The 14,267-nt window shown below is 35.5% G+C and overlaps 2 protein-coding genes and 1 long non-coding RNA gene across 5 annotated transcripts; 1 reads left to right on the forward strand and 2 right to left on the reverse strand.

Moving 5' to 3' along the window:
* Positions 1-1,624: 1,624 nt before the first annotated feature.
* LOC107605519 (protein WHAT'S THIS FACTOR 9, mitochondrial-like) lies at positions 1,625-3,265 on the reverse strand. The gene has a single exon (XM_016307418.3). The coding sequence runs from the start codon at positions 2,896-2,898 to the stop codon at positions 1,687-1,689; it is 1,212 nt and encodes a 403-aa protein (XP_016162904.2). The 5' UTR covers positions 2,899-3,265; the 3' UTR covers positions 1,625-1,686.
* A 2,362-nt stretch (positions 3,266-5,627) lies between these two features.
* On the forward strand, positions 5,628-6,515 carry LOC148563115 (uncharacterized). The gene is made up of 2 exons (XR_015885673.1): positions 5,628-5,771; positions 6,001-6,515. It is a non-coding gene; the product is annotated as an uncharacterized LOC148563115 (long non-coding RNA).
* A 1,541-nt stretch (positions 6,516-8,056) lies between these two features.
* Positions 8,057-13,651, reverse strand: LOC107605521 (carbon catabolite repressor protein 4 homolog 2-like). Of its 3 annotated transcripts, none has more exons than XM_016307420.3 (12): positions 13,020-13,651; positions 10,944-11,688; positions 10,724-10,810; positions 10,560-10,643; positions 10,398-10,484; positions 10,213-10,299; positions 9,530-9,583; positions 9,352-9,443; positions 9,127-9,241; positions 8,814-8,958; positions 8,572-8,728; positions 8,057-8,247 (listed from the first exon to the last, which is right to left on the reverse strand). In XM_016307420.3, the coding sequence occupies exons 1-11, from the start codon at positions 13,175-13,177 to the stop codon at positions 8,580-8,582; spliced, it is 1,803 nt and encodes a 600-aa protein (XP_016162906.3). In that variant the 5' UTR covers positions 13,178-13,651; the 3' UTR covers positions 8,057-8,247; positions 8,572-8,579. The 3 variants fall into 3 exon arrangements, 2 of the variants coding, with proteins under 2 accessions (XP_016162906.3, XP_088347515.1); XM_088491389.1 differs by having other exon boundaries at positions 8,057-8,242; positions 13,020-13,606; XR_015885991.1 differs by having other exon boundaries at positions 8,218-8,344; positions 8,419-8,728; positions 13,020-13,606.
* Between the last annotated feature and the right edge of the window lie 616 nt (positions 13,652-14,267).

Raw genomic sequence — 14,267 nt, forward strand, 5'->3', positions numbered from 1 at the left:
TTATATAATAATGTTGTATATTTTTTGTAACTCACGGGTAGGGTCGGGTACCCGCGGATTAAGAGCGGATAAAATGTGGAATATTCAGATGATAAAATGTGTTATATTAATATTTAATTTGTTGCATTTTAAATCAAAATTCTTAAATATTTATAGACGAAATGCATAAAAAAAAAATTATAGATATCAAAATAAAGTTATGACATGCTTATGCTGGTTCGTTATAATGAAAACACAGAATCTAGAACACTCTGTTTTCCCCTGCTTCATATGTTATAGTTATCAAGTAATGACTAATGAGTACTATAATATAAGGACAATTCTATTATGTCTACAAATAAAGTTTTGTCCTCCGCACCATTGAATTTTCATATCGAAAGAATACACTACTAAAAGTTGTTACAAAAGAAAAAAAAAATGATTCCACCACTAAAGTATCTATTTGTTGTAGTAGCCATACCCTTTTTGTTATCATTACCCCATTTTCATCTTGAAGCTTATGGAGATCCATCAAATGATGTCCCTTCATCACCAAATTCTTGTTTGAATCGCCTCCATGTCAACAACAATCTCCACCGAACCCTACTTATGGAGCTCGACATCTTCCGGCTACTCTATATATGGTGCACCACCACCACCCGAGAAAGGAGGACAGAGTAATAAATGTCTTTCTTGTTCTGGTGGTGGGGGTGGCGGTGTTGAGTGCTGTACCCAACCACCTGCTCCCTATTACTATACTTAGAATGGTCCTCCAAATGCTTATGCTCCTCCATATGCCTATGGTGGTTATGCACCTCCAAATCCTTACACCTACGTGCCTTATAACGATAAAGGTTTTGCTTCAACTCTTGTTGTGCCGATTCAACTTCTCTTGATCATGATGATGTTCTCTTCTCTCATTTTTGTCTTCTAAAATTTGGCTTGTTTATTTATTTTTTATTGTCCTTTTTAATTAAGTTGTATAAGAAATAAAAATCAATGATCATTTTGAATTGGACATGTGTACTAATAATGCTTATATAACAAGATGTTGTCAATATTTTGTAGTTTAATTTTGTATGTGAATGTTAATTAAATTATATCATCGATCTTTTGTGCACAAATTGATACTTGAATTAACTGAATGAAGTTATGAGAAAGATTCTCCATCAGTTAACTCTTTTACTTTATGATGAAATGCAACATAGTCATCAATTTTCCAAGTATATTGGTGGGACTCGTGGCTCTTGTTTGTTGATAGCCAAGCTTTATGTTTATGAACTTCACTACATTATTCTGTTTGTTATTATTATTATTTTGCCGTCGGTCAAACGGAAGCGCAAAACCGATGACTAAGTATATCAATAAGAAATTAGAAATCTAATCTAAATATGTAAATGAATTTGAGCTACTACCACTCAGTACTGAGTAGTTGCTAGTCAGTGTATAAGGTAACTGACTTCTGGCTTTACTCACAAGTAATGTTTCAAGGATTAATCTTTTAACTTCTACTGGAATGTTTTTGTTTAGAGATTTTTTCCTACTTACACTTGTATTATTATTTGTCCCTGTCTTCCTGAGTTTCTTTATAAACAAGAAACTACCTGAAAATGAATGGGCATATGCATGCCTGAAGATTCAAGAATGGGAAAAACAAAATCTGAAGATTAAATTACAAAGAATGTGTTTAACCAACACTAAAACAAATTATTCATCTTCTGAATCCGAAACCTCATCCTCACACAACTCATCACTCGATTCAACCTCTTCAGAATCCTCTCCTCCATGAGCATGAGGATCGGCCTCCTCTACTAGGGCGCCTTTGGCCCGATAGAGAAGGCCGGTTCTCATGACATGGTAGAACTTGTCTCTATGGCGAGCAAGTGGATGAGGATCCACAAGCTTGCCACTCTGATAGGCTTCTCTGAGAGTGACAGTAGTAGTCTTACACTTGAGAGACAAGTAAAAGATGCCAGGGTAGCGAGTGAAAATCCTTGTAAACTTATGCGGAAGACTCAACTCTTGTCTCAAACTGCGAAGGTAGTTCCTCTTTGTTTTCTTATGAATACTCAAACTCAGAAACTCGTGCAGAACTCCAACAACCCTCTTCTCCATCAGATCACTTTCAGGATCAATTTTACTGCAATCTGCATACGGAGATATGTATGGAAGCTTCTCGAACTCTTCCATCCAACTCCTAACCTTTTTCTGAGATCCGTAACCTCTCGGGAACCTCATCGGAAATACTAATGCCGCTTTTCCTCTCTTCGATTCTCTGCACTCATTCATCTTCTGTAATGCTGAAACCGCCAGATCTTCCCGCCATTGCGATATTTTCAGTCCGCTCACGCCGTTAGGGTACTTTACCAGCTGGAACTGTTCGGGGAATTTGAGGATTAGGGTTTTCTCGAAGCAATCGGGGAGGCCGAGGTCCCATTTCAGAGGCTGGAGTGCGTGCAGCGGCGCCGTTTTGGTTCTCATCATCAGCAGCACCTTCGAGAGCCTCTCCACGGCGTCGTTTTCGTGGCTCTGGTGGATTTCTTCTTCGAGCGAATCGAGGAGCTTTGCGGTGTCGGTGAGGCGGAAGCAGGGGAGGGATGGCCAGCGAGGGTGCGGGAACTCCTCGAAGAGGGAAGGATAGCGGCGGAGGAAACGGAGGACGGGGACTGTCAGCCCGAGGAGCTTCTGCCAGTCGGCGACGGACTTCGCCGTCAGGAATCCGGCGGAGGAGCGCTTCACGGCGTCCTTGAGGAGGCAAGCGGCTTTTAGATCGGTTTCTTTGTCGATGATGTGGTCGAGGCTTCGGTTCTTCACCCACTTGAGCCGCACCTTCACTATGCTCCGCCGCCATTGCTGCTGGTGGTGGTGGCAGAGCTTGAGAAATTGAAAAACGCAATTTTTGTCTCCGAAATGGTTCATGCTTGCAGGGAAACGCTTCTGGAGGTAATAATTTACAAAAAACCCAATATAACCCTAGCACTCCTGTTTTTGTTATGGTTTTTTCTCGGTGGCGATTTTTTTGGGGGGAGGGGGAGGTGGGGCGCCGGGCACGGGGGATGATGCTCATAATCTTGCTTTAAGCATAATTGGCTAGTGAGTGTGATCAGAGAAAGATAATGGGCCAACGTTTATGGACTGGAGTCCAAAAAAAAAACACTTGTAAATGGCTCTTTGGTGAAAACCTAAGAATAAGTAACATTGCACCATTGTGAAGATATTTTTACTTGTTAAAAATGCAGACTGTTATCTAGTCGCACAACATTTTTACAAGAATTCGTCCGCAAAATAATAAGTGTTTTTTGGTTTCTAAAATAGTGAACAAAATTTATACATAAGCTATAGAGTAATTCTAGGCCTATCAAATTGAACTGTAGAACAGCAATAGAGGATCTGTTAAAGGCCCAACAGAGGTGTCAAGTATGATCCAAGTCTTTTATGGTCCTACAAACAAAAAAATCAAATTGAAACAAAAAACGAGAAGTTTGTAACACACCCTGTCACAGAAATGGGTTCTTTGATGATAGTTTTGACTATTGAGACGCATAAAACTATAAAAGTCTCTGCACTTTTGAAAGAAGCAGATCCAGTTTTAACTATGCTTATGTTAAGAATGATGTCTAATTTTTTAGAGATAAGCGATCCTTGTTTTTATCATTAAAAAAAAAAAAAGGGATCCTTGTTTTTTTCGGTGAATAAACAATGTTCTCACCAAAAGCCTCGTGAGATACTTATGTCAGTATTTAGTCATTCTGGTTGTCTTTTTCCAAAATTTTAACGAGTTTCTTTCGCAATAATATCTTGTATGAGATATCCCCTTTTTTTCAGAAAGCCATAATAGTCATTTGAAAAGAGAAATAGACTATGAGACCTTTATATCTCTAACTAACAAAAGAACATGTTCCCTTTTTTCTGTTGGATAATCCAGCATGGTCAATATTCTCTTACCCTTGATGCATTGCATGCTTCATCACCTCTTTTCTGTATCGCATAGCATAAGAATAATAACATCATCAATCAAATTAAAGGACGCGGTGAAGATCAGATGAGATGAGGGGTGATCCCTTGCTTGTAGCAAGCGTTCACCAAGAATGCCATTGTCTTTTCATGTCTCCTTTTTTCTTTCTTCTTTTTTTTTTCTTGAAATGGTTCAAACAGAAGGAATACACATGCACTTTCACAGTTCACTCACTCAAACTCAAGCATAATAAACAAAATAAGCATAATTCTTCTGACAAGTGACAAGATATGTCTTTGCAAGAGTCACTCACGTTCACGAAGGATATCTCACACAGATTCTCGTTGGTGTTCCCAGAAGAAATTCAAAACTCTTTTGTGTGTGTCCCATTCCTCTGTTTTCTGAAGGCACCTCATGTTTGAAATGACAAGACAAGATTGTTCCTATTTTCCCAAACTCTATAAACAAAAGATCATAAAAATATTTGTTCAACCATAGACCAAAGTCACCCCCATCATTACCCCCTCATGCCCCAACATATAGCTGCGAAAAATCCTCTCTCTGTAGTCCTTTCAATCTTCTGCATAAATGCAGTACCCTCTTCATGTTCTGTACATTAATACGGTAAGAGATGATCATCTACCCTCACAGTATTCTTCTCATAAATAGGTACGAAGGAGCCAATAACAGTTTGTTAGTTGGCTTATGCCCCCACCACACTGCTTAGGCTGAATTTAGAGATTGCTTCAAAAATGAAATAGAAAGATGATAGATGACACAAATTTATTTGAAGAGATATATAAGAGAGAGTGGATCAAATAGACGTTCATTGCCTTTTTCTGTTCATTCCAAAATATTGGGACAGTGGTCAGTGGGGGACCGTTTGGACATATTTTCTGTGTCCCGAATCAATCACCGTACAGGCCTTAGAGATATGGGACAGACATTCACAGAGGTTTAGGTTCATTTGACATGATCAGCTTTCTTCTTCACTCTATGGCTAGTAGCTTAATATGTATCTACATTGCTATAAAAAGCAAGAAGTAGAACAATCTTTATGCTCATCCGGGCATGCATGCATTACTTTAGAAAAGTAATGATGACTTAAAAGAATGGGTTGAAGAACTACCACTTTTTGGTGGCATATGGGGAGAAGTCCAGGCAAAAGTTTTGCTTCTTATGTTCCAGTTCATAAGTATTTCAATTCAGTTTTATTAGTTATTTGCATCTTTTTGTAAGGTGAGTATGAAAATGGATTAATATTATTATTGATAGATGATTTTAGTTCATCTAAATAATTGTCTTATTTTTCTGTGTGTTTCTTCTTGCTACTGATGTAAATCAAAAGGATTTGCATATATATTTTCTTCTCTTATTTTTCATGTTTTGTTTTGCACCATGCCAACAAATCCAATCAGAAAAAAAAAAAGTTCTACTTCTTAAAAAAGGGTTCTGCTTCAAATTGGATGGAAATATTACCATACGTATCATATCGACTATTAAACATATATATTGGTCACTATGGGAAATATGCTAATGTGTTTCCAAAAAAAAAAGTATGTTTAAGAATAAGACAATAAGTCATTAATATGACAAGAAAATATTTAATTTCTATAAATAATATCCCATGCAAAATAATTTCATTAAATAAGAATGATACCCGGTCTTGAATACCATTTAGGAAAAGAAATAAACCACCACTCGCTCAAGTTAATTTTTGAGGGGAAATTATATATAATTGCTATCTTCCCTTCCACTTCTCTATCATCATTCATCATCTCAACCCAAGTATTTCTTTTTGGTCGCTCTTGCTCCAACTATGTATCCCGCATGTATGGTAAGTGATCTATAAACATTCAAATATTTAGTTTAATTTCTTTTATCTTGCTATTGGTCTCTCAATTTCTTTTTCTTCTATTTGATGCTAATAACTAGTTATTGTTTGATCTTGTAAGCTGCAAATTGAATTGTTGGAATAGTGTTACCTAGACAATGTAGAATTCACACTCCATTTAATGGGTGGGGTTCCAATAACATTTCTTGTGACAAATAATATTGTATTGTAGATGAGTCAAGGTTACTGTTGCCATGAGGGTTCATATCCTTACCCGTCATGTTATTGTGAACATCAGCAACACTATATAATCGACAACAACAATAACTATGTGGAAAGAAACCCTTACCCTTTTGACGGTTCATGTTTTGATGCAAGATTAAGGAGGCCTTATTATCCCTATTATTACCATAATTCTCGAAATTATGGTATTCAGGGAAGAGTGGATCCTTATGCAAGCTATGGAACACACTACTTTGAGTCTCCACTTTTGGCGTACTCTCAACCATTGCCACCACCACACAAGCATCCATTTCATGATCTAGAATCCATGTGCACAATTATGTGATCTTAGCTAGTTAGAAGCATCATTGAGTCGAGAATTTTTTTTTTTTTGGGTGGGCTTAGAAACATTTTTTAGTTTAATGTTAACGTATCTTATCTTATCATATCATATTTTATGAGGTGGTGATGCGATATCACTTCCATTTGGAAGTCTGTAATCTAATTTATTGAAATCTTTTGTTCCTTTTTGGTGATACCACATACAACTTTACGGGGAATTATGTATCTGATATAAAAGAAAGTAAAAACTCAGGTGAAGTCGACTTCACGTGAAGTTGATACCTGAGAGTCGTCAGATGAAAATTTAGTCAAATCATTTAACGGCTTTCAGGTATCAACTTCATGTGAAGTCGACTGCACCTGAGTTTCCACCATAAAAGAATATTTTCAAATTGTCATTCTGTTTGTGCAAGTTTTGCCATATGAATGATGAGACATCTCGTTCATCTTTCACGGAATAAACTTTTTGTGCTTCACTCGGTGATTTCATCCATTTATTTAAAATTAAAAAATACAAAACAGAAAACAATATATAATACATATATATCTTGGAGAAGAAATTAATTCCCATAATGAAATAACAATTTTTGTTTTTGGTAAACTATCAGGGCCAGGGCCCAGAAAAGAGGACAAAATTCAAAAGAAGTAAAATTCTGCCCAAAAATTGAACTCTTTTCACAAACATCCAAAACACTTATGATATTCGTGAGGTACACTTTTAACTCCCCCAACCGCACGTCATGTTTTATCTTGTTAACCATAATGGGCAAATTAATGTCTTCTCTTTCATTGTTGGATAGTAAGCCCTTAAATGATGCACCTACCATAACCAATAGTACCTTATGAAAGAGAAGACATTGTGGCATAAAAAAATAATTTTTTAATAAAATAACTAAAAGATGACATTTTAATCCTTTAAAAATGATTCTGATTTTACAAAAAACATCATTTCATCACATTTGACAAGCAACTCAAGTATGTATTTAATTTTGATGTCTCAGTATAAAATCGTTTTACACGTACATTCAATCATATGACTTGACATTAGAAAAAATAACTACTTTTTACATTAACCGTGTAACTAATCATCCCAGAGACCAAATATAATTACACAATCAATATATCAAAATTAAACTCATTTATATATTTGGTCTACCTTTTATTGAAACATTTAGAAATTTAATTAGAAAATACATTAAAAAACAATAAAATTCAACCTCTAGACCCTTTTTCAACACACACAAAAAGTGACAAAAACAAATTCACATAGATAACAAAATCTCCTTTTTTAAATAGACTTATAAAATATCACGTTAAAATCTAGTCACTAGAGTTCTTTCAAATGTCTTTATATTTAGTGCATTTTATCAAACTAAAATTATCTTTAGAAAATCAAATGTCATTTTGTCAAAAATTAGATCTTTTGGAAACCAAAATGATAATTTACCCTTTCAGTTCAGTCCCCATGCCCATTTCAAACTTGTCAGTACAATTAGCCACGCACTTGATTAGCAAAACAACAGTTTTGAAGACATACGTAATATAATGCTGCATTATTAGCAGATATTTAAACCATAAACTCGGCAGTTAGTTGATGTGAAGGACTTAAAAGTGATTAGTTAATTGCTAGATCTATTAAGCCATTGGAGAATATAAGAAAGCTATAACTTTATAAAGAAAGAAAAAGGAAGGTAAAGGAGGAAATTCGTAAAAGGGGATAATAATAATAATAATAATTACTTTTTTTTTTATGAAACAAAGGTGACATAATACAAAGCAGATCATTGCAAGGAACCCCACATGGGAGATACCTGGGAAAAAGACAAAGGCCATGATCTACCACTCTTACAATATCTTGTCAACTAAATACTTGATTCTTTCAACCTTTTTGTTTAAGTGTATCTCTGGATCTGACCTACACAAATTGAGATCCATGATCAATTAAGAAAACCCTCAACATAACATGGCTCAAAGACATAAGATGGGGAAAATCCTTCATCACATGCAAAATTCTGCTTTGCTTTTGCAATTTGAACATATATTTATTTGTTTATATCTTTATGAAATTTTTATGGCATCAGTTCACATATATATTTAAGTATCTTATGATACACATTACAAAATTGATACACCATAATGCACAATATGACAATTATGCTTTAAATTAGGAAAGATAAAAACACAGGAAGGAAGGGAAGTAAGAAGAATGAATTATCAAGGGAATGAGGAGTAATAGTACCTTATGAGTCAACGCCTAGATCTATTCTTGCAGCAGCGGAACTCAGCTAAGAGAGCTATATGATCCGAGGACCATTCTGGAGAAGGAAGTGCGGTATCTTTCCTCAAACTCTCCTCATCCAATAGCTCCAATAGTGACTCCACAACCAATGAATCCGCTGAAAAGAAAACAAAAATGATAATGCGTCACAATAAGAAACCATGATGTTAGGTTTATAAATCATATACCGCAAGAAAGCTTACCTGTATAAAATATATAATCTAGAGAGCCAATAAAATCTCTAGTGACATTTGTGAATAAAGGTTCATTTGTTGTGCTGTCAAGTCTACGTTTATGCTGTTCATAACCAAGACCCATTGTCCTTGCAAAGGATGAATATGCACTGACCTGAAATTCAAAGTAAGATGAGTCAGGAAGAAAAAACAGGGCGGAATTTATAGAACCAACGTGAGAGACCATACTACTTCATAGGTTCTGTACCTAACAACAAAGAAAAAACCAACAAAATAAAAAGAATTACATTATGGATTGTACTTGAATGAATGAATACATTACCAGTGGCAACTGGTGAACCAACTTGCTGTGAGGGCGCAAAATATTAAGTGGGTCAACGGCTAAATCGGGATGTGAAGGATCTACCTTCCCCATTGCAAGAAGTGCATGGGGAGCACTACAACAAAGTATGAATACAACTTAGAAACAAATTACACATAATGATAAAAAAATTCCCTTGTGGAGCAAAAATGCATTGAAATTAAGCATAAAGAGAGGGAATCCAACCTTCCTGGAACTGAGTTGAAGTCTCCACAAACCAACATTGGAATGTCTGCACTAGCAGCTATTTTCTCCAATCCTTTTAACAGTGTATGCACCTAACGGAGGGAGGAAGAAAATTTTTAACCATTACACTCATCATAAACACAATGTAAAACATGAACGTTTGAAGGGAATGCCTTACCTGCCAGAGCTTGACATCCTTTAAATCTTGCTGCACATTTACATGAGTATTTGCCTAGCATCCATAAGAAATTATATTTTAGCAATAGCAATTATTTTGATAAAAATTGTATTTTGAATTCAAACCTAAGCAAGAAAAGTAAGGCAGACAATACCATCTCTTTCTTAAAGGAATAATAATTCACCCTTAAACAAAATTCATTTAAAAGAGAATCAACAAAATTTTGAAGCCAAACATTTATGCCAGTCTTTCAATGAGACTAGAGTTTATTTAGAGAAAAAAAGTAAACACCTCAGCATCTGCCTAATCCACAGTTCTTGAACCAGCCTAAAAGGTAAAAACACATAGCTAAGAAAATAGGCCATCAAAAATCAAAGTGGAAGCTGATTGAGAAAGGAAACATGCTTAAATGAAACAAACAAATTTCCAACACATATTACCATCCTTAATAATAATGGAATACTAAGAAGAAAATCAAGTGGAAAAAGCTGCTTCAGAAGGAGCATGCTTAAAAGACACAAACATGCCTAACATATATTGGGATGACCACTCTGACTAAAATGGAATATTAAGAAGAATAATTCCACAGAGCAGATTCTAGATGCATCAAGGACCAAAAGGGAAGAGACAACCACCTAAGTGATCAAGGAACATGAATAAATCAAAAAATAGAAAAAACATACCACACATAGAAGCTGCCTTTTTCCTGGATTATCAACAGGTTGATTGTTAACCTTTGCCTCTAGAACAACTATTAGTGCAACATTATCCTAAAAGACAAAATGGAAACTCGGTAAGCATCATTTCTATGAGATACTATTACTATCTTCGGCATACAAAAGGTGACAAGTTATGTTCAACAAGTCACCTTAACAAGCCGATTCAAGGCAGTTTTCCTCTGGGTGGTGGGGATCATGGCATCTGTTAATGACTGTGCAGCCTTATTAAATTCAACCTGTGTGCATATATCACTGAGTTGAGTATAAAATTATTGGAAACACTACAAAGTACACATAAAATAATCCCTAACCTCATATTTCTTCACATGTGAAAATCTGTCTCTACGAAAAAATGTTGCACAACCATCAATTTTATTGTTGCTATCATTGTATACCTGCAAGTTCACAAAGCATAATTAAACATTCGAAACGAATTTAAAAATTCTGTCAAAACAAACTAAAACACGGCAACCACCTCATTTGTTTTTCTCTTGTAAAGACCATAATAGCCATGTTTATCCAGTTCTGGGGAAAAAAATTCCTCATAATGGTCACTTTGAACCTGCAACAGTACAATAAAACAAATAGTACTTTATTCAAAACAATTTTTAAAAAAATAAAATTAGAAATAAATTTAGAAAAACAGATGTCATTAAAGATCAGTATAGATAACAGCCAAAAGCAGATGAACATACCTCCTGCAGACAAATAATATCTGCACGGTAACCAACTATTTCTCGTAACAAATTTTGCCGGCGATATGGCCACGAAAGAGCCCATGAAGGGCAATAATTGTAAAGATCGCTTGAGGCATATGCATCAGATAATATGTTATATGATAGAACTGTAAAAGATCCTGAAGATGTTATACGCCCATCAGCATCTAAATGCCCCATCGGATCAACAGGTATCATTCGTCGTGGGCTAGGTGAAGGAGCAGGAATGACACGGGACGTTAGTAGAGTGCTAGCATGCCCCACAGGAAGTTTTGTCTCTGCATCAACTACAACACACTCAAACTTCAGGACATGACCAATGTCATCGGCAGTAGGGGTGTATGTCTTAGAGCGTCCAACTTCAAACCACGTTTCACCACCGCTTCGCTGTGTAACTGCTGCCGGATACAATGGTGCAGATCCATTTGTCAAGCTAGCACTTGATGCAGAGGCAGATAAGCTAGTATTTGATGATCCAGAGCCAGAATTATTAAAACGCCCAAATAACTCCTCCTCTTCATTTCCATTTTCATTGATTGCACTTGCAGCACGGTCATGTAAGACACGATGATGTTGCCATGCATCTGAAAAACACTTTGATGTGCAATGGTAACTCTTGGCAACAGGTATTTTGGCCTTAACACAACCTAGACACTGCAGGGTGGCTTGCTCTGATGGGTGTATGCTACAAACAGCAACCTTTTTATCACTTTGTACACGATACCTGCCATAAGAAATGTCGAAATGATCATGTCAAAAAACAGAGCAACTATTTGGAGAATCACCTTTGTAAAAAAACTATGTATAGAAGAATACTATTAAGACGTAGAGATTACTTTTGGTGATAAACAAAGTGACACCATAAACATTCTTGCAAATCATAAATTAAAAGAACACTTAACATTTTTCTTGCATTTGAGGCAACAGTAAACAGCTCCCCATTGTAAAAACTGAAAGTGATGGTCACATTCTCCTTAAAAAATGCATTTTGCATGCCAATTTTCCACAAAAATTAACACTAAACTAGATTTGTTTAAGAAATAACTAAACATCAGCACAAACTATCAAAGAAATCATTTGCAATACCTAACATAAAATTTGGTATTTATGTTGAGCTTTTCATTACATCTAGAACCTATATGCTATATTTACTAGTAAATGAACTCGTTAAAATACCTTTAAGTGACTAACATAAACATATGCACTTAAAATCTCAAACATCACAATGATACACTGGAAGACAAATCCACAGTCCTGTATTAGAGATTATGAAACAAAATCTAAATGTAGTGATTTGTTGAGAACATATCACAATGTAACAAAGTTGAAGTCCCAGGTTCCCTATATATCTATATAATTTTGTGCAGGCCAATACTGTCTAGAGGACTAGCTGACAAGGGCATAGATGCAAATACCCAAGGAGCCATATATGACTACATCATGCAGTACAGGAATGGCGTAGCAATATCAGAACAAATTCTTTGGACAGCCAGACAGGCATCTGTGAGCACCACAGCACAATCATAAAAATTTCTTTTGATACTGCACCCAATTCTCTAAGCACTACATACTTCAGTCAATTCATATTGTGCTGAACAGGTTTTGTACTACTATTATTATTTCTGTTTCTTAACTTTTGTTTAAAATGAAAACAACAATACTTACATGAAGATATAATAAAAAAGAAGCAAAAATGATATCAACTAATGGTGAAACCAAACAATATGAAATCCCGCTTAATAAGAGTAATCCGACTGCTTTCTACATAAAATGAACTTTCAATTCATATTATCAGAAAAGAATACACAATATATGAAACAAGCCAAGACCTAGGAGCAAACACTATCTCCAGATAACCAAAGTAAACAAGCAGATAAAGTAATCCTCCGACACGCACAATGAAGCTCAAATACCCACATTACACATGTATACGCAACTACCCCCAAAGTCATCAAAAGCAAAGGCAATTCAAATAGCACCCAGAAAAGGTCAAATTTTTGTAGAAAAGGAAGAGGGGGGAGGGGAAGAAGCTGCAAATAGGGGCAGTGCACTAACCACTTGTAACGCAAGAAATGGCCATCTAAGGGATTGGTCTCGGAAACATCATCCGTGGTAACGGTCTTGTCTGGGCGGCGGAGGAGCACGTAAGGCGTGAGCTCACATCCTACAATGGGAATATCGGAAGGGAGGTGCACTCGCAGCACGCTCAGCATGCTTCACTCTTTGACCCTATCAACACCAATGTTCTTCTTCTTCTCCTGCTGCTACTGTTGCTGCTTCTGACGCTACCGCCCGTAACTGTATCTGTAACTGTAACTGTAATACGACGTTTGCAGGGGCAGATACCTGACGGATCCGCCATTTACATGGCTCGAGTACCCGCCAGCCTTGACGGAGGCCCAATCCGAAGAAACCCTAGGCGGAAAATTAGGAGATCTTACGAGAATAGGAGATTGGAGAGGGGAATCGATGAGGGGAGAGAGAAAGTGTGGGTTTTAGAGAGAGAAAGAGAAGAGAGATCGAAGATTAGGGTTTTACTGAGGGAGGATGTGGAGGGAACAGTGGAAGTAATCGCAAAATGGGTTCGAGTTTGTGTCTTGTCGAGTTGTCTTCTGCCTTTGGGGGGAAACACTTAGACAAGAGAGAGAAACTGAGAAAGATACCATTATTCTTTTTTATATCAAAAAATAGGAAATATATATTATCACTTTTTAATTAATAACCTTATTTTCTTGCCATGTATTGTTTCCAAATCATTATTATTAATGATAAAAAATTTCTTATATTATCATGAAGAATAAAATAATAAGAATGAAAAATAATTTTAAAAAATAATAATATCAAAGTTAGAAAGAAAAATATTTTTTTTTTTGAAAACAAAAATGTACACAAAAATAGTGTCTTCTATCTTCTCTCCTTTGTTAGTTGTTATTAATATGCGTGTATTGATATTTTTTTTCAATACACATTTTTTATTTTTATAAAAATAAAAATAGTTATATAATTTTAAAATTAAATATCATTACGAATTTAATTTTGATACATTATTAGTGTAAAAAATTTTATACGTGCATCCAATTATATAATATTATATCAGTAAAAATAACTACTTTTCACATTGACGTAAATGATCATAAAAAAACATATAATTACACAACTGTATAAAACATTTTATATTATCAGTGCATTAAATTAAACTCTATTATTACATGTTAAAAATTATGAAAGGATTAGTTGCCATTTTTAAATTTTAACTAATATTTCAACTAATAATGTTCTAAGGAGCAAAATTTATGTGTTTGT

The sequence above is a fragment of the Arachis ipaensis genome, chromosome B6 (assembly GCF_059453495.1).
Source record: "Arachis ipaensis isolate K30076 ecotype BB chromosome B6, ASM5945349v1, whole genome shotgun sequence".
Lineage (NCBI taxonomy): Eukaryota > Viridiplantae > Streptophyta > Magnoliopsida > Fabales > Fabaceae > Arachis > Arachis ipaensis.